This window comes from Cibotium barometz, chromosome 23 (assembly GCF_041138505.1).
Source record: "Cibotium barometz isolate CiBa-2024 chromosome 23, ASM4113850v1, whole genome shotgun sequence".
NCBI lineage: Eukaryota > Viridiplantae > Streptophyta > Polypodiopsida > Cyatheales > Cibotiaceae > Cibotium > Cibotium barometz.
This window is the reverse complement of record NC_141068.1, coordinates 16654912-16675351: the sequence shown is the minus strand read 5'-3', so window position 1 is coordinate 16675351 and position 20440 is coordinate 16654912. Positions and strand designations below refer to the sequence as shown.

Here is a 20440-nt window from a genome sequence, read left to right as displayed (position 1 = left end):
TAAGGGTACTAATTAATTATTAACATACTAAGGTTTTCACCTTACGCAAAAAAAGATTTTTAAAAAAACTTCGTATCCTCACAGTCGCGCAATGCTTCATCTCTCTCATCGTTGTGCACGTAACGTGCTCTCTCTCATCGTCGTGCTCTTTCTTTCATCGTCGCTCTGCTATCTTTCTCTCTCTTCGTCGTTGTCCTTTCTCTCTCGGGGCCTTTCGCCCAGATAAAAAAAGGTAACAGCTCACTTTGTATATTTGCCTTGAGGCGGTTATGAGAATGTTCCAGATTTTTTTCTTTTTTTAAAATGTCCCTAAGGTTTCTAACCTAAATGTTAATTAATTAAAGGTTTCTAACCTAAATGTTAATTAATTAAACCTAAGGTCCTCTTGCCTCTACTAATTAATTAATGTGCAAACAGAATCTTGGTCCCATTGCCTCCATGCATGTCAACATTGAGAGAGAGAGAGAGAGAGCGCTTCTAATTTGATTTTTTCTTTTTATCTAAATTTTTACAAATATATATTGTTAATTTCTATATATTAGAGTTGTTCTCCAAGCAAAACAAGAGAGAATTATATGGAGAGAGAGAGAGAGAGAGAATTGATGTTTTTTTTTAAAATTTAAAAGGTTCACCAAATTTTTTTCTAATCTAAAAACGAGGACATTAAAGGGCATTTATGATGTGTTTGTTTAGGGTATGTTATGGAAAGGAAGTTTATCAAAGCCTATTTAAGAGAGATTTTTGGGCGTCACACACACACACACAGCACAGGACTGTTGGAGCGCTAGGAGGAAGATCTATCCTCGCGATCGTCGAGACAACGGCAGGTAGTGCTTTCTCTTTAGCTCGGTGAACTCATCAGATTCTGATTTCTGCCTTTTGCCTTCTGCTCGTTTCTTTTTCTTTCCATAGCCGACCAGGGTCCTTTCATTTTGTTTTTTTTGCTTTTCTCCGTCTCGATCACTTGCAGGTATGTGCTCTTGCAAACTCCATGGCTTTTGCTTACTTTCCTAAAGCTAGGGTTCTCCAGACTCCGTTGCTATTGGCTTTATCTTTTCTTCTGCTTTCATCGGGTGCTTTCTGGCTTCTTCATCGCTAGAACTATTGAGAACCTGTAGAACTGTCTACAATTTGCATTTCTTTCTCGTGTTTGATCGCAGGCGGCCTGCTCTTATAGCCGCGAAGGCTAGGGTTTGTCCATCAATGCGTTTCTGCTTACTTACCATCTTGTTTTCTTGCATATATACCAGAACAGATATTGGATGGGAAGGGTCTGATACATACACACACATTTCTAAACTCTTAGGATTACTGGTCAGATCAAGTCTGTCAAAGATGTCGAACTTAGCAATCGGCCTTATCCTTGAGAAGGTAACCTTTGTGTCCTAGAGCGCTTTCTTCTCATTTTATGATCTAAAACTGTGACGGAAATGATATAAAACTAAAGCCTTTCTATGCACAGATTGCTTCCAAGGACAAGGATTATAGGTACATGGCCACATCTGATCTTTTAAACGAGCTGCAGAAAGAAACTTTTAAGGCAGATTCTGACGTTGAGAGGAAAGTCTCGCACATTGTTCTTCAACAGCTTGATGATGCAAGTGGGGACATATCTGGGATTGCTGTGAAATGGTAAGCTTATTGCTTGGATGCATGGAGGTGCTTTTGGGATTGTTGGCCTACTTTATTTCACAGTTAGTCTGATGGTAGTCACATTTGTGCATTGAAAGGTCCCTTTGTATGCCTTTTTGATTGATGCAACAGGTGCACATTATAGGATGTATCTTTATGTAGACCTCGTACAAGCAAGCACAGGGAGATTAATCATGGCTGTGTTCCTTTACAGAAGCCATACTTTTTAGTTGGCAGATGCCCAATCCTTTGAAAATGCTGAAAATTGAAAATGTAAATGGATCCTTGGGCCATTTGAACATTTTAGGTCACATTAGTGAGAATTGCATCATGCTGCATGTGAAAAGAAACTTGGGTGGGATGTATAACAAAGGTCAGCATTATGTGATATTTTTTTTTCTTTAAAACTCAACATGCGTGTTCTATTTGTGTTGTTCACCCTTGATAATGTGGATATACCATTTCTTGCACTCCTAATGCAGTGGCCTTCACCTATTGCTTGTCCCACTTATGCCATCACTATGTATGGCCAATTACTTAACCTTCTAACTTCGTCTTTCTCATCAATGAGCAATTGAGGTGAGAGGTCAGTGCGATAAGAATCCTCTTTATCAGCAAGTTTTGGAATCCGCAGGTAAGTCCAATTTATACCAGTATAAGCTTAAGAGATGATAGAGAGGTGTCAATTGAGTATTGTAATGATGCTGATTTTCTAGGAGGCACTTTGATAAAGTTGGACTTGCTTCTTGCTTTCAAGAAATGGAATGGCACTTTATTCCACAGTTATGAGAAACGAGAAAACAGGTACGGGAATGGAAACATAAACGATAATTTTAGGGGGGCTTGAAATGGGGCAAGGGAGATGTAAGAAAGGGGGGAGAAGGGAGAAGAAACACATGGAGATGTAAGAAATTAGGAGAGTGTATGGAGAAGAAGGGGAGAGAAGAAACATATGGAGATGTAAGAAATTAGGAGACTAAATGGTTAAAGATTGGGGAAAAGGAGATTGCTGAGGAGTAGGAACAAAAGAGGAAAAAAATACTACCTTGAATTTGGGGTAAACACCACTTGCCTGGAGCTGCAAGCAGTTGTTTTCTCACCCATCTTTTGATGCTTTGTAGATATCTTGAAATTGATTGACATGGTGGATTTACCGTCTTTGGTAGAGTTGAAGGTTTAGTACCTTTGGGCATGAGTTTGATGCTTTGCAGATATCTTGAAATTGATTGACATGGTGGATTTACTGTCTTCGGTGGAGTTGAAGGTTTGGTACCCTTGCTGTACACAGCAGCCTTCTCTCTTCTTCTCCTGAGCACTGGCTGTACAGCTCAGCTGCAGCGCTCGGCGTGTTCCCTCACCTACAATGCTGTTTGTTTCTTGTTTCCTCTGAGCGTTGGCCATATAACAACTTTCTCTGTCTTCTTCTAGAGCTGGTTGTACTTTGTTTTTTTTCTCTCTACTGGTTGCGATTGGGGCAGGCCGTATAGTGGTGATTCTCACAGCCTTGGCCATACTATGGGCTGTGTTTGGGGCTGTTTTGGCGTGGAGTTCGGGGCTGTTTTTTGCCTCTGTACCGGGCTGTTTCTGTTAGAAGTCATCTCCTGTCTTTATCAGATACCAGGGCCTCTGTTGTGGGTGCCCCTTCCCTTTGTAGGTGTTTTCTCATTTTTTCTCACTCCTCGTATTTTTTTTTCTATTTTTCCCTATTTTTACCAGGTGTGGGAGGCAGTTTTTTGCACCTTGGCTGATCCAGATATTGGCCGATTGCTGGTCAGAGGTTCTGGATGCTGGCCGACTGCCCCTTCTGGTCCCCGACCTCTCATGCATGCAGGCCGACTGTGCGCAGCTGGCCGACTGGTGGATGGGGCTGGTCGTGGACATGTAGGCCCAGTCGGTTGCCTTTTCAACAGGCCGACTGCATGTATGGGGCCATATAAAATGGCCCCATGGTCCCCACACTATTGTATCTTGATTTCATCTTCGGGATCTTGTGTATAGAGAAGAGTTACATGCCTATCTCTCTCCTTCTCTTGTGCTATCTATTTTTTGCACTCTACTTGCTCTTGTGGTCTCAGATTTGGTTATCATCTCCGTTGCGTATTTTGACATGGTATCAGAGCCTTAGGCTCTTGAAAGATCTTTGGAGTTTTTTGAGCAAGAGGGGGATTGTTGCGTTGCTGATTGGTGGATTGTTAGAGACTCTTCGGGAAGAGAAGAAGCAAGAGGAAGGCGGGCTGAGTTGCTGGACAGTCACTTGCAGGTTTAAAGTTTTTTTTTTCCATCCACCCACCCTTTTTCAGTTACATCCCCGTGATGGCAGATTTGTTAGAGATGGCTGAGAAGCATGTGAAGATCCCAACTCTCCCCACGTTCCCAGTGGCCTGTCAGTTGGACGGGAACAATTACGGCATCTGGAAAGTTATGATGGAGTCTGTGCTGGAGTCATATGACCTTGCTGATTTCATCGTTATCGGGGTTCCACGGCTGGAAGCAGAGGAAGGGGAGTTACTGTTAACAAAGAAGGACCGCGAGGCACAGGCACAAATGTGGGATCGTGTCAACGCCAGGGTCCATTCATTTATCTTCCTCAATTGAACACCGCAAGTAATCAATCACGTAAAGCATATGATGCTGGCCAGAGGCATATGGTAGCACTTGGCTTCTCTTTATAACAGGGTATCGCCCATGAAGAGGATTTCCTTGGAAGTACAGATGCGGGTTATGAACCCTGCAAAGTCGTCGACGATGCGGCAGCACATTAACAAGGTGTAGGTCCTTCACCAGGAAGTCCTCCAGGCTAGGAAGGAGATATCATCAGAAGATACGGCCATTACTTTGTTGTCCCACTTGCCTGCTCAGTATTCCGCTTTCTACTCCTCTTTGATTACTAGTGGCAGGCTCAGCACCATTACCTGGGAGGAGCTTGTGCCCATGGTCTTGGACCAAGGGGAATGATTCACGAATCCTCCTCAGAGCGGAGGTTCGGAGGCCTTACCTGGCCAACGACCGAAAGGTCGGAATAACAAGGGCAAAGGGAAGGCTTCACTGGAGAAGTCTTTTGTGAAGAAGCCTGACACAGAACGAGAGAAACTGAAGGCCGAGAGGTCCTGCAATGATTGTGGCGAGAAAGGCTACTATTGGAGGAAGTGTCCTAAGCGGATTGGGAAGAGTGCCGATTCTTCAGTCTCAGCTGCAAAGACTCCTGCATTTGTGCACTTAGAGATGATGGACTCAGATGCTTCATCGTCTTCGAGCGAGGAGGCAGTTGGCTTCACCGCAAAGGATACCCAAGAATGGATTCTTGACAGTGGTGCTTCCAGGCACATGACTCCGTCATGAGACTTCTTTTTGGATCTGAAATGACAGTCAGGTCGCATTTTCATTGGCGACAACTCCACCATTTGGATACACAGTGAGGGCCGGATGGAGATTATTCTCGACCGCAAGTGGGGCAAGCATGCCTCCCGTGTTCTTTACGTCCCTGCTCTTGGTTTTCATCTTCTGTCAATGCATGAAGTATGTAAGACTGGCTTTCGGGTGGAATTTGAGGAGCATTCAGTTGCTCTACGGGACCGTGAGACTGGCTAGGTTGTTTGGGAAGGGGGTGTAGAGAATGGTACCAACAAGCTCTCTGCACTCTCCTCATTGACAGGTTCTCAGGTCGGAGATCTGTGGCACTTTCGTTATGGCTACTTAAATGTGGATGCATTGCGGCGAGCTTTCCTGGACCAGTGGTGGTTGGCTTGCCAGATGTTGGCAGAACAGCAGGCAAGGACGTTGTAGTTCTTGCATACGTGGTAAGGAGCACAGGGACTCCTTTCCGAAGCAGGCTTCCAGGCGGGCTTCAAAACCATTGGAGTTGATTCACACTGACTTGTGTGGACCTCAGCAGACACCATCATTGGGAGGATCTCTCTATTTCATGCTGCTTATTGATGACTGTACCAGATTCACGTGGGTCTACTTTCTTTTATAGAAGGACCAAGCTTTTGCACGGTTCAAGGATTGGCACGTGATGGTGGAAAAAGAGTTTGGATTGCAGGTAAAGACTCTCAGGGCTAACAAAGGGGGTGAATTCTCCTCGAATGTATTTCTCAGATTTTGTGCAGACCATGGCATCAAGATGGAATTGGCCAATACAGGATCGCCTTCAGAGAATGGAGTTGTAGAATGCAAAAACAGGACGGTGGTGGAGATGGCGAGGAGCATGCTGGAGCATCGTGATCTTCCTCGTCCACTTTGGGGAGAGGCTATGGCAACGGCTATCCATACCCTCAATCGGTCTCCAACGACTTCAGTACCTAATATGACTCTGTTTGAGGCATACTTTGGTAGGAAACCTGATGTCTCCCACTTCCGTGTTTTTGGGAGTGATGCGTATGTACATATTCCGAAGAAGCAGAGGGGGAAGCTTGACTCCAAATCCCGCAAGCTTATATTTGTGGGGTATAATTCTCTTTCCAAGGGATACAGATTGTATGATCCAAAGAGGAATGAGATTGTTGTCAGCCGAGATGTGGTCTTTGATGAGCATGTTCCAGTATCCACTGTCGAGCCGCCACTTCTTGGAGATCTAGAGGAGTCTGATGATGATTCCCAGACCATTGTTCCAATTGATCAACCTCAGTTAGTACAGGAGGTTGAGCTTGCAGCTGGAGTAGAGCCCCCACAACGGTAGGAGGCTCCACGATCTGTTCGAGTACCTAGGTGGTTGATGGACACCCTTCGGGAGTCAGGTGTCACGGAGCTACCCTCCGAGTGGACCATAGAGGACGGCCCTCGAAGATCGCACAGAGTCCGTGACAAAAGCAATACAGCGGAGCTTCTTCAGGTAAACTATGCTTTGATGTCTCGTATTATGCAGGACAAGGAGCCCACTTCTGTTAAGGAAGCCCTTTCACAGGATACTTGGAGGAAAGCCATGGAGGTGGAACTTGTTGCCATTGAGAAGAACAACACATAGGGGTTGGTTCCGAGGCCATCGAAACGGTTAGTCATTGGTGTCAAATGGATCTTTAAGACCAAATATGCGTTAGATGGGTAGGTGGACAAACACAAAGCCAGACTCGTGGCTAAAGGTTATGCTCAGCGGCCAGGCATCGACTACGAGGATACCTTTGCACTGACAGCACGGATGACCACGATTCGGACCGTTCTTGCCCTTGCTTCTTCTCAGAGGTGGCCTGTGTATCAAATGGATGTAAAATCTGCGTTCCTTAATGGTGACCTGCAGGAGGAGGTGTATGTTGAGCAGCCTCCAAGCTTTGTTGTTCTAGAATCAGAAGGGATGGTTTACAGGTTACGTGAGACTTTGTATGGTCTTAAGCAGGCTCCCAGGGCTTGGAATCAGAAGATTGATTCCTTCTTTGTTCGGACTGGTTTTCAGAGATTGGTTGCAGATCCCAACCTGTATCTCTTTCGAAACGCCGCATGGTTACGATTATCATCCTTTATGTGGATGATCTCATTCTCATCGGCGGTCATGTGGAGCACATTGGCGTGACGAAGGTTGCCTTGTCAAAGGAGTTTGAGATGACCGACCTAGGCTTACTTCACTTCTTTTTGGGATTGGAGATCTGGCAGACCCAGAGGGGGTTTTTTCTCTCAGCAGCGGTATGTTCATGAGTTGCTTGAGGCCTTTGGGATGGAGAACTGCAAGCCTATTACTTCGCCGATGGACCCAAATACAAAGTTAACTGTTAATGATCCTTGTGAGCCAGTTGATGCCTCGCAGTATCGAAAGTTGGTTGGTTCATTGATCTGGTTGCTGAACACCAGATTGGACTTGAGCTTCTCCGTGGGGCTGTTGAGCTCTTTTATGCAGACGCCATTGAAGTCTCATTGGGATGCAGGATTGCGGATCTTGCGGTATCTGCAGAGTACGAAGGATCTAGGACTCTTTTACACAGGAGGGGATGGAGTCAGACTCCAAGGTTGGAGTGATTCAGATTGGGGAGGAGATCCAGACACGAGGAGATCTACTTTAGGTTAAAGTTTTACCCTCGGCTCAGGAGCAGTTTTTTGGAGCAGTAAGAGGCAGCCAACTATTGCCCTATCTTCGACAGAGGCAGAGTATCGGGCTGCTTGTGGTGTTGCTTGCAAGGTTGTGTGGCTGCGGAGGCTGCTAGGCGAGATTGGGTTTCCACAGAAGGAGCCCACAATCATCCAGTGTGATAACCAGAGTTGTATAGCTATTGCTCGGAACCCGGTTTTCCATGCCCGGACCAAGTACATAGCAAGGTAGGTCCATACGTACGGTACGTACGGTACGGTACGGGTACGGTACGCAGTACAGTACGGTCTTCGAGCAAAAGTACGTAAAGTGCGTCAATATAATATATATATAAATTAGATCCACTAGTACATATCATTGAATGTCATTCATGAAACATAAACTTTGAATGGTTTAAACTTTAAACATTGAACATTGAAAGAGTAGAGATTCAAGAAGGATACAAATGAACATAAGGTAAAATCATGATTACAGAAACTCTGAGCATGCGCAAAGCGCTACAAGTAAAGAAACCGATACAAAGGACACGGGGGAAAAAACCTCTCCTAAAGAGAGTAAAAAGTGCCCCGGTCAACCTAGGTCCTGCAAAGGCTACTCATCATCATCAACACCTGATGATGAAGCTGAATCAGATGGGACGTCTCCATCGGTAAGGACATTCCCATCAGAATCATACTCAGGGTCTACATAGGGTACTCCCTCATGATCATCTAGCATCTCCTCTGTAGCTACTGTCGATGTCTCCGCATGTGATGTGGTAGATGTGCGTCGTCCTCGTCCTCGACGAGTCCCGCGCCGAGCGCCTCGTCTACCTCGCCCGCTCGACTGCACAACATGCGCATCACCACTGGGCTCAATGTCATACGCCCTGGAAGAAGCCCGAGTCACCCTGCGGTCTATACTCTCCAGCTCTCTGTGCAACAGGCGAATTATCTCCTCCTGCTCGTTTCTCAATGCGGTCTGCGCCTCTTCTGCGGTAGCAACGTGCTCCAGAGATAGAGGATCAACCTGTCAACAACAATAAACATGTTCAATGCGAATTGTCTGTGACCATGGCATGCCAAAAATGCTGGCAGCTGCATGCATCATAATATTGTTACTTGTATATACTAATGTCTAGACTCTATGACACAATCAGTCACCTGCATAGGATGCTCAAGTTTCTTAAGATTTTGAACCAATCGAAGATTGGCTCGGCAATAAACCAAGCGTTCCAACTGGCTGGTCTTGAGTTTATTGCGGATCTTTGTATGAATAAGAGAGTAGGCACTCCAATTACGCTCACACGCACTAGCTGAACAATCCTACAAGTAATAAAAGTCTTAAAGTAATCAAAACCTATTTATTATCACACATCGTTTTCCAAATTCCATTTAGGGAGTTATTGTCACTCACTTGAGAGAGGACCCGCAATGCCACTTGTTGGAGTTGGAATGATTGATAACCATAAATCAACCACCAGTTAATCGGGGCCTTTGCCTCGTCTTCCTTGTTGCATGAGGTTCTGCTAAAAGCGGCACCCAAACTATGCATGTAGGATACCATGGAGTTGTTTACCTCTGACTGCTGCTCCTGAGGATAGGTTGCCTCCAAGTACATGTCGCGCATGGTAAGAAGCTCTGGATTGCTTATGGTCTCATCCTTTCGATAAAGAGGATGAAGCAGTGCAGCCATGCCATGAATTGGGCGAGACATGTACTCCCAACGCGTCTCTATAATCTGATTCAGTTCTCTAATTCTAGAGAGGAAAAAAGAGTCAAGACCAAAGTTATAATAAGAGCAATTTAAAATGATTGGTGCGATAAACATGTGACGTGCACTTGACAATGGCTTACCTGTCTTGAGACACCACTGTGGACCGGCTAATCTCTAGCCGCATCCTCCTAAACATGTGGTAGAGGAGACCCATGGTAGATCCCTCCATGTCTGTCATGCGCAAGAGAAAGAAGAGCGGCTTCAGCAACTTGACAATCTTTGCTGTCTCCTCCCAAAAATTCTCGTCCAAGATCTTACGTTGGACATACTTTGTAGGCTCTGAATTGCAATGTCGTGGATCTTTCCACGTTGGATCAACCACAGTGGCTTGTAGAGGATCATGGAGCCTCTGCAAACGCTCCAAGACCATGTATGCATAAGCGAATCGAGTCTTGGAAGGCCGTACCATATCAAGCCCGGGGCTCTTGCTGCGAAAGAGCGCCAATGCTTTGTGTTTTTTTCTGAAAAAGGTGGTGATGCGATTGGCATCCGCCAACACTGGCTGCACCCAAGTAAGCTTCCCCACATCCTCCATTAATAAATCCAAGCAATGTGCAGCACATGGAGTCCACACAATGCTTGGGAACTCACCTTCTACCAACTCTCCCATCCTCCTACAGTTGGAGGCATTGTCAGTGACCACCTGTACAACATTTTCTGGACCCACCTCTATGATGGCTTGCCTAATGTGCTGATATATAAATTCAGCTGTAACACTCTCACCTGCCTTACCAGCATCCACCGCACGCAAGAAATAGGTGCCAAAACATGATGATACAAGAATGTTTATCATGTGGCGCCTTCGGATGTCGGCCCATCCATCAGACAAGATGGTGCATCCAAACTTTCTCCAGCTGTCCCGTATTGGTTGCAGCGCCACATCTATCCTGGCTTTCTCCTCATCTAGCATGCGTGTCCTCATTTGTTTGTATTCGACCCCGTGCCAATCCTCGCACGAACCCACAGCGGCTATTGCTTGAACCATCTTCTTCCATTGGTCCGTGCGAAGCACATTGAAGGAGATATTGCATTGTATAAGTGTGCGTGCAATCTCTATCTCGGCAACCCTTTGCCGCTCCTTTACCCATGCGGTGCTAAAGATGCGAGATGGGAGAGTGGTCTGCTGTTTAGAAGAACTATCACAATGCATGTCGGAACCTGCACCTTCCTCCATAATGCTCTCCTCTACTCTTGCCCTCTTTCTACTAGGCTGCCCCATTGCACTAGAGGATCCTGTAGCAGCCGTTCGATTAACAAATGCAGCTCGAGGAGGAAGAGGATCCAACAAATCCTCGTCTTCAGCTGCCATGGCTGCACCCTGTGAAGCCTTCAAATTTTGCTCGGCTATCACCTTATTTGCTATGTCGCGTGGCACAGATTTGCAAGCTGAAATGCCATTGCCACCGAGACCCGATACATGAGAGATGAGGCGAGTAACTGAACTTTTGAAGTCACCTCCACAATACCGGCATCTCCATTGGTTGCTCTTCTCATCATCTTGGAGTGTGTGAAGCTTCCAATAGGCATGTCGTTTCTTGCCCATGGCACAGAGAGAGAGAGAGAGAGACAGAGAGAGAGAGAGAGAGATTATTCAACCTTCAGTCGTGTGTGTGTGTGTCACATGTTTGTGTGTGTGTGTGTGTGTGTGTGTGTGTGTGTGTGTGAGAGAGAGAGAGAGAGAGAGAGAGAGAGAGAGAGAGAGAGAGAGATTATTCAACCTTCAGTCGTGTGTGTGTACAGTGTGTGTGTGACATGTTTGTGTGTGTGTGTGTGTGTGTGTGTGAGAGAGAGAGAGAGAGAGAGAGAGAGATTGCTTGCAGCCTTGCTGAGTGTGTGTGTGTGCGCCGCGCTGCTGGCCGCGTTGTTTTTTTTTTCATTTTTCTTCCCGTTTTTTTTTTCTCTCTCCCGTTTACTTTTTTCGTTTTTTAATAGCGCCCGTTTTCTGCAGCCCGCCGAACCCGTTTTTTTTTTGTTTTTTTCTACTTTAAGTTTGGCCCATTATTTGGGCCATGCCTTATAAATAATAAGGCTAATGAGCCCAGCGGCGGCCAGCCCAGCCCCGCCCCAAATAAACGACCACCGACGCGCAGCATTAAAGAGACCGCCGCGTGGAAAAAAAAAAAAAGCAAACGCCCTTAACGTTCCGTACGTACAAAAACGTACGTACGTTTAGAACGCCTCAAATGCAAGAGTACGCGTACCTGACCCAACCCTGGTACATAGAGATACAGTATCACTTTGTACGTGAGAAGATCTTGGCTAGTGACATCTTGCTACTTTATTGTTCGACGGAGGACAATGCGGCGGACCTCTTCACGAAGTCTCTACCTCAGGCTACGCTCAAGCGGCACTCCAGCTCCCTAGGGTTGATTTCACAGCCAGGAGCTGAGAGGGGGTGTTAGAAGTCATCTCCTGTCTTTATCAGACACCAAGGCCTCTGTTGTGGGTGTGCCCGCCCTTTGTAGGTGTTTCCTCATTTTTCCTCACTCCCCGTATTTTTTCCCCATTTTTTCCTATTTTTACTAGGTGTGGGAGGTAGTTTTTTGCACCCTGGGTGATCCAAATACTGGCCGACTGCTGGTCAGAGGTTTTGGATGTTGGCCGATTGCCCCTTTTGGTCCCTGACCTCTCATGCATGCAGGCCGATTGTGCGCAACTGGCCGACTGGTGGATGGGGCTGGTCGTGGACATGTAGGCCTAGTCGGCTGCCTTTTCAATAGGCCGACCCCATGTATGGGGCCATATAAAATGGCCCCATGGCCCCCACACCATTGTATCTTGTTTTCATCTTCGGGATCTTGTGTATAGAGAAGAGTTACACGCCTATCTCTCTCCTTCTCTTGTGCTGTCTATTTTCTGCACTCTACTTGCTCTTGTGGTCTCAGATTTGGTTATCATCTCCGCTGCGTATTTTGACAGTTTCATGGTTTGTTTATGAGCTGATTTGAGACAGTTTTCGGATGGCTTTTGGTGCAATGTTTTATCTTGGCACCAGATAGATATTTGGGCAAGAGATTTGTTGATGCTTTGTGGAAAATCCGGTGCTATATGCAAGGTGCACCCGCACCTTGGTTTATTGTAAAAGCTTCTATCTGAATAAAGAAGTTCCTATGGGGGGCCGATCGTTCTGGCTTAGTGCGGTGTGATTATATTATTTACGATTCTTCCATTGTGTGTTCATGCTGTGTCTGGTATTTGAAGTGTTGGTCTATCGTTTCGGGTCCCAATTTTGGTTATAGTGTTATCAAAGCATAGGCTTTCTCGGAAGCAAGGTTGTTATTACTATTATTATTATTAAAATTTTTATTACTATTATTATTATTAATTTTTCGTGGGTGTCTCTATTAAGGCTTTTATTTTTAAAAATTTTGTTTGTTTTTGGTGATTCTCTTCTTTCTTTTAAAATTACTCGTAAGTACAGATTCATCTTGCCTTATGACGGTATATATGAGTTTGCCACGAACCACTGGTGTTTGTGGATTTGGATAGTGTTGATGATTAGGCTTGGGTCTATGACAAAGAGGTTGCCGATGTCGAGGTCACTTCAAAGGATTTACCTTTGTTAGCTGTGTCATGACCTTCAGTGTTGTCGCTGCCTTCTTAGGAATGTTTACAAGAGGGGTTGGCCGCGACGAAGGCTTACCTCCCAGTTATTAGAGCCACTCTGGACTCACCCTCGAGCTGGAGGCCATAGCTACATCTTGGGTGAAGCTTCCTTGTGGTAAGATTTGTCGTCCCATACCACTAGGCCACACACTACGAGTGCCGTCGCGGTGACCATCCCCAAGTCAGACTCGATGATCGTAATAACAATCTAGAAATATGTCACCTTGTAGACGTTCTGTCAAAGTTGCTTCAACAACTCCCATTTGCTTAGCTTATGGACGTAATGATGCAAAGGGAATTTCCAATGGGGGTTGTCCAAAAATAGTAAACCTCCTAGCTTTTAGAAGCATGCTCCTTTGTTTTCCGCTTTATTAGAAATGCATGTGAGCACCCTAGAGAAACATGTTTTAGTGCTAGATCTCTCCCGAATCCTTGAGAGCTTGCCATAAATGCTTTCCACTTGACACTTGAGCTGCAATGCCCATTTTTGTGTCCAAGAAACCATCTCGGGTGCGTAGACCATGTTGGAGAACAAGCCTTATCCAAGTAACAAATGATAAGTGTGTGTGAAGAGCCTTTAAAAAGGCTTTATATGTGTGTGGGTGTGTGAATCCACTCGGGTGCGTCTAAATATCTAGATATTTTACGTATACTGACCTAAGCAATGATGTCATACGGGAGAGGCTTGTACTTGATTGAAGAAATACAACACAGTCACATCATTTGAGTCATGAAAATCTCTCTTTATTTGTGCACTCTCTCTCTCTCTCTCTCTCTCTCTCTCTCTCTCTCTCTCTCTCTCTCTCTCGCACGCGCGCGCCTGCACCAAGATGAAGAGATCCCGGAAACGGGAGGCCTTGTACTCAGAACTAAATGCAATCATTGACAGGATGTAGAAACACGTGCTCGCAAACTCAGAGAAGCCAGAGAAGCACCCCCTAGGTGGATGGGCAAAAGACATGCTGAAAGTTATCAAGGACATCTTGATATGCCAGGAAGATACATAGGATAGGGAAATTAAAGAGCTCAAGGAAGCCCATGCGATCGAAGTGGGAAAGTGGAAAGCACAAGTTGAAGACCTCAAGGAAAAGCTACATGTATGCAAAGCACATATGAAAGAAGAAGGGGAAATTAATCCCTCCCTTGCTTCAGAGGTTGAAAGTTTAAAAAACAAACTGCAGCAGGAAGGTTTAGTGGCCACCAAGAAGGAGACGGAGAAAGGATGGACCGTAGTGGTTAAGCACCAAGAAGGAGATTGAGAAAGGATGGACCGTAGTGGTTAAGCGAGAAGTAGAGAAAGAATGGACAGAAGTGGTGAGAAAACACTCCACACCCACTCCCATCATACATGATATGTTGGAAGAGGAGAAGAGGAAGGTCCGTGCTCTTCATGTGAGGGTGACAGGATTAAAGGAGAGGGAATCCCCCAAGGCTTACGCTCTAGCCCTATGCAAGAAACTCAAAGTGGAAGGGACCCTCTATGTGGACACATGGTGTAGAGTCATTGATTCTCCCCATATTTGAGCCAATAATTGATTTATATAGCCATTCTATACTTAGATGCCATAATTAGCCTAATCCCTCTATTAACCACTAACCTTCCCCTTTAGATGCCTCAACCCCCAAGTTAGACCTATTAACTAGCCCTGGCCTTGGAATGTAACATAGTGCATGCGTAGGCTCTTGGTTTGACATTCTAATGGAGGTAAATAGTTGATTTGGCTCACAAATCCTCTGCTCAAATGACAATGGATTGCCAGTCAGATGATTGAGGTCCTTAGATAATATAGAGCAACTAGATGGACTGACCCATTAAAGACTTGTACTCTCTGCAGAAAACATAAGGATTGTTTGCAGCCACCTTGACACAGAGATTTACATCTTTGAAAGATTTATTTATCTTGAGGTGCGTTTAAAAGGTCTTACCATATATTCCTAGTAAAACCTTGGAGTGCAAAGGAGAAAAAGGGGAGAAGAGGGTGGTCGTCCACATTTGTTTCCTAGAACTTAAAAGAATTTTCAACTCTGGCTTTTTATAAGACAGCCATTTCATTGATCATAAAATTCTTGTGTGCTTTCTACTCCTGTTATAAGCTCTTTTAAACTGCATTCAAACATGCATAATAGCTAGTAAACAACCAAAAGTAATTTTTTCTGTTTGACATGTCTGTCGTATTCAGGTGATTAAAATGGACATTCATGAACTCTGATTGCTTTTTTTACAGTTTGGCTCCATTGGTAAAAAAGGTCAACGAAAGCAGGGTAGTAGAAATAGTAGATACACTATGCACAAGGCTGTTGACAGGGAAGGAACAACAACGTGACATTGCGAGCATTGCTTTAAAGACAGTTATTGCAGAAATCAATAGTGGCTCCGTTGCACAAGGTGTTGTGGCTTTGCTTTCTCCGAAGCTGGTGAAAGGCATCACTGCAACAGTATGTATCAACAAGATAGTAAAGATTTCTATGTCTTTCTGTCCGTCACCCCATGTCTCCAATTTGTTCACTTATATTTTTGATGCAGTGTAACACTCTTTGTTTGGTTTGCTTCAAACACAACTCTGCAAATTTTGTCTCATTGAGATCCTTACTACATAGATTTGTCTCTCTTTTGGTGGAAGGGTCTTGCATGTTAAGAAATCTTTGATTGCTGCATTCGTAGCTGTGGAAAGAATCTCATGATAAGTAAGTTATTTTGGAATGCTCTAGTTATGAGTTTGTTTTTGATATGGCAAATTGTCATGATGATTTTTAGGATACTGGCACAGAAGTTAAAGGCGAGTGTCTTGATATTCTGTGTGATGTACTTCACCGCTTTGGCAATTTGATGGTATCAGAGCACGAGAAGTTGTTGAGCTCATTGCTAGTGCAACTCACTTCAAGTCAAGCTGGCCTTCGGAAACGTGCCATTCAATGTCTTGGTAAGAACACCATAGATAGCTATGCTCTATTATGGTATTCATGTGACTCATCAACCTGCTTTCTCCAGGTATTTTCTGATTAATGCAAGGGACAGAAATATTAGAAAATTTCTGGCATTAGGCAACAGGTAGTTTATGAGGGATAGCTTCCCTTTTGTCTCTTTGTTTGGCGGATCCTGTATCCTGTTTTGGGGTGTAGCAGGCTTGTATGCAGTAAGATATGGTTAGGCAAGCTTATGGCAGGCTTGAGTATTCAGCTTCTGATTCTGGTGCTCTGTGTGCTGTCAACAATCAAATAAATTTGTGATAGAGAGTCACAGCACTTTAGCTTAATGTGCCTTAAAGACTTCGCACTTGTTTTTTAGTGAAATATTTGCTTCATTCATTGACATAGAGGTGGTGGAAATTTCTTGCAGTTAACGAAATGGTAGACTCCTTGGTGTATTTTTAACTCTACAAAAGAATAACATGCTGCAGGTATGTGTGAGTCCGGAACATGGCACCGATAACCAAAGGGGCTGATTGAAACTTTGTCAAAACCAATAGCATGTGGCACTGGGGGCTTACTCCTACTCATGTGTGAGAGCATCAAAACCTGCAATCTCTGTACTCTTGTCCAATCTCTCTATGTCTGGAACATAGCACCAATAACCAAAGGGGCTGATCGAAACTGTGTCGATACTGTAGCATGTGGCACTGAGGTCTTACTCCCACTCATGTGTGAGAGCATCAAAACCTGCAATCTCTCTACTCTTTTCCAATCATCCACTCCCAAATCTGCCCCCCAGAAAGCAGCCCTGTACATCACTGCCAGGTGAACAAATAACTAACATTTGGTTCTGGGTTCCTGTACATGGGCCTTGAAGCACTGCCTGTCCAATTGGGCAAGAACTGCTCTCTGTTCTGGTCATATGTATACTTGGGGATCACATTTTCTGGCCCAATATTCACTATGCAACTGGCCGTTTACTCACGCCTAGTCCTCAACGCTCAATCACATCCTGTCTGTACGTGAGAGATGGCCTGTGAGACACGTGGTAAGAAGTGTTAAAGAGTAAGAAGTGTTAAAGAGCATTATCTTGGTTCTCCCAAGATTCACTGTGAGGTCCCTCTCATGACAAAGTGCCTGCAGTGCATCTAGATGTCACCGCAATCCCTTAGCTGAGTCCGAAGTGAGGATATGTCATCTCTGCATGTAGGAGGAGGGGTATCATAATTTGTGCTAGCCATGAGCCTGTGCAACCCAGCTGGTCAATGTAGAGTCCAAAAAGTGTCGGAGAAAGTGGGCATTCTTTTTTGACTCTCACATGCACCTTACACTTGAGTGCTATGTGACACACTGGCTCTACATCAGTGCACCATTCATACAATAGGAATACCTTTTTTTAGGAATATTTTGTCGTATGCCATGGCCCCATTGTGAGCCCCCGTTCAGGACATGTCAGGCACGAGCTACGTAGGTCAGTGTCTACAGCCATAGAGAGTCTGCATGTGTTAGTTCTCTTACCCACTTGGAGAATTCATCGGATAGGTTCATGTAGAGGTCAACCTCAGCTTTAGTCTTTGCATTAGCAAGCTTCTTGTGTCTCGTCTTTGAATGAGAGTGTGAGCTTGCTCTTGTGCAAAGTCTCCTCTTGTTCCCGTTGTCCTCTTGTTAGTTCTTGTGTGAGAGAGAGTGTGTGTTGCAAGGGTGAAAGATCTCTTGTCCCTTCTTCTTGCCATGTAGCTAGTGAGAAGGTGTGAGGTTGTGTTGCAAGAGGGAGGTTTGTGTGCTTGAGGGTTTGCATCTTGCTTCAAGGAAGATAGGGAGAGTGTAACCGTCCTTTCTTGGGTTCCTTGCGTGTGGAATGGTGTTCATGGTGAGCAGTCGATAACCATATGGGTATCCTAGCATGCAATCGGCTAGCATAAGAAGCAAATGTGCTTCAGTTGACCAGAATTGAGTCACATAAGGATGTAGTCAGGTAAGTACTGCCAGGCAGCCAGCATAGAGGACAACATTGAGAAATGTGCGCAGCATTTAATGGTGAAAATAGCATTTTTTGTCCCATAAAAACAGGCCGACAGCATATGGATGAACTGACCAGCATCTAAAAAGCATATATAAGCAAGCGCTTCATTCACAGCATAATCATTCTCATCAAATCAGTTTACAAGCAGTTCTCAATCAGTGATGTGTGCCTAGAGAGCCCTTTGGCTTTGTGCATACATTCAGCAAAGCAGCACTTTATTGTGCTGCAGCTCCAAGGCCTCCGCAAAGTGTTTCTTGAGCATTCATGTGCATCCCGCAGTTCCAGGTTTGCATAGTGGTCATCGAAGAGCTATACAAAGGAGCTTGGATGGCATATGGTTCAGCCTGCGTTCGGTCTACTTCGTCCTTGCGTTGGGCAATCCTCAGCCATCTTTTATACTCATTGTAAAAAGGTCTCCAAAGAATATAAGCAAATACTCTTGCTTGCAGGGGGGAGCCCCTTCAATGGGTAATTGGGACCCAATATCATGTCAACTCTTTTCTCTCTCTCTCTTCTCTTCTCTCTCAAGTAAAGTGAAATTGCATAAACTCATGGGTATAAAGAAGGCTTTGTTGCGCATTACGACGATCTGCCGATTGCATGCTACATTGGTATCAGAGCTGCCTTTCAACTGCCAGCACCTCCATCCGAGATTGCGGTGACTTTGTTCTTTTTGTAGATGACGGGCAAGCCGTGTTCATATTGTCACTCTCGAAGTAGTGAGCTACGTAGTTATCCGGCACTTTTACCTTCTTTCTCTTTGTGCTTGTTCGTCTGTATCCTCAGGTTTCCAAATGGTGTACTGGTGTTTGTATTGGATAATCCCCTATTCTCAATGCTTGTACATTGAAGTCATGTCATCCATATAAATTGATAATTATTATTAGCATATATACTATGAGTTATGCCACATATGCTATGAGTAGTGCCACATGTGAACATGGGCTAACCAAGGGCACTTTTCTCCCTTTAGGTTTTTTTCCTTGGATATTAGGTGTGAAAGGACACCACACTTATTTTATTGTATTATGGTATTGTGGAGTCAACTCCCTTGCTCCACACATCTTTGTATCTCATCTACTTTGAGTAGCAGTCTCTCTCTCTCACTTGTTGTTGTGTACCATCTTTGTGTGTGTGTCTTTGTTTCTCTAAAACCCTAACCCCCAACTCTCTCTCTCTCTCTCTCTCTCTCTCTCTCTCTCTCTCACTTGTTGTTGTGTACCATCTTTGTGTGTGTGTGTCTTTGTTTCTCTAAAACCCTAACCCCCAACTCCGGTATCAGAGCTGGGTTGCTTCCCTTTGTTCGTGTAGTGTCTGGCACCCGACTTCCGGCGAGGTTTCTGCGTTTTTCCGTCGCTTGCGCAGTTCGTCCGACAGCCAGGCCTTCTGTCCGGCACCTGCCGCGTAGTCCTTCTGCCCGCCCGCCGCTTGGTTGGCACAAGCTGCCCATTTCGGTCTCCAGAAAGGGTGGAGCTAGTGGGAAAGGCTCCACCACCCCCCGGCCCGTCGGCGGAGCTCCCAGCTCGTGAGGCGGCCCAGGGCGGAGCTAAACCCCGCTTGGGGCTTATGCGGCACCCGACAGGAAACCGTGTTTTTTGTGACTTTCCTCCATCGTTGTTGCCAGTCCGGCAGCAGATCCGTCTGCCGCCCACACTCGCGTCGGCCGTCGCCGACTTCGCTCTTGCCGTTGCCGTCCCGTTGTCTATCCGCCAGCCTGCCCCATCGCCTGCTCTGCACCCGCCGGCCTACGCGTGCTGTTTTCCTCGCCTGCTCTCGTCTACCCGTCTCCTGCTCGCCATCTGCAGCCGGAGGAGCTTGCCGTACATTAGTGAGTAATGCTATCTGAGCCCAGCTCCTGGCTTCTCCAGCTCGCACCAACACCACCTTCTCCAGCTCGCACCAGCACCAATAGCAACTCGCACTACACTGTTGGACTGTGCATAGGCTAATTTATGTGTCAATTGCACATAATTGACAAAAGCCCCAAAAATCTATGTACCAATGAGCTTCAATTTTGCGATTAAGAAATGATTCCACAAAAGCTCCAATTTTCTATGTCCTGGTGAAACCTTGATTTTTGCGGAGATGTTTGTTGAAGACTCTAGCCCACAATGGTCCTCTGGTAGACAAATTCTGAGTATTGTAGTTAGCTAGAGTGCGACTATCTTCAGGCTGCTTACCAACAGCAAAAGCCCCATTGGTGCTCAGAAATTAGGGGGTTTTCAGCATTGCAGCTTGAGATTTGGGGCGAAACATTTGCACAAGACATTGTGGTTGCCTAGCATTGCACTTCGGTGCATTTTGGATTTTGCCTGCAGGTGCTTTTTATAGCATATTTGGTTGCACGTGTTTGCATATCTCTTGGTGAAGAGATTTGAGCAAATGGCTGGAAATATGACTGATATATTCAGGGTTTTGTTCCAAGAGGACAAATTGGATGGCAGTAATTACTTCCTCTGGAGTTTCATGGTTCGAAACCTTCTTGTGGCCAAAGGATTATG

The 20440-nt window shown here is 45.2% G+C and overlaps 2 protein-coding genes across 6 annotated transcripts in view; one reads left to right on the top strand and one right to left on the bottom strand.

Moving 5' to 3' along the window:
- The first annotated feature begins 691 nt into the window (after positions 1-691).
- LOC147625673 (cullin-associated NEDD8-dissociated protein 1-like) overlaps positions 692-20440 on the top strand; it is a 44317-nt gene continuing 24568 nt past the window's right edge. For 3 of the 5 annotated variants that reach the window (XM_086817184.1, XM_086817188.1, XM_086817185.1), the window contains exons 1-5: positions 692-827; positions 1251-1371; positions 1463-1632; positions 15232-15442; positions 15762-15927. In XM_086817184.1, coding sequence (XP_086673310.1) covers positions 1336-1371; positions 1463-1632; positions 15232-15442; positions 15762-15927 — 583 coding nt within the window. In that variant the 5' untranslated portion in view covers positions 692-827; positions 1251-1335. The remainder of the gene's footprint in view (positions 828-1250; positions 1372-1462; positions 1633-15231; positions 15443-15761; positions 15928-20440) is intronic. The other 2 variants (XM_086817186.1, XM_086817189.1) reach the window with 2 other exon arrangements.
- Positions 8075-10985, bottom strand: LOC147625674 (uncharacterized). Its single transcript, XM_086817183.1, has 4 exons — positions 9481-10985; positions 9041-9383; positions 8788-8949; positions 8075-8653 (listed from the first exon to the last, which is right to left on the bottom strand). Exons 1-4 carry the CDS (start codon positions 10941-10943, stop codon positions 8237-8239), a joined length of 2385 nt encoding a protein of 794 aa, XP_086673309.1. The 5' UTR covers positions 10944-10985; the 3' UTR covers positions 8075-8236.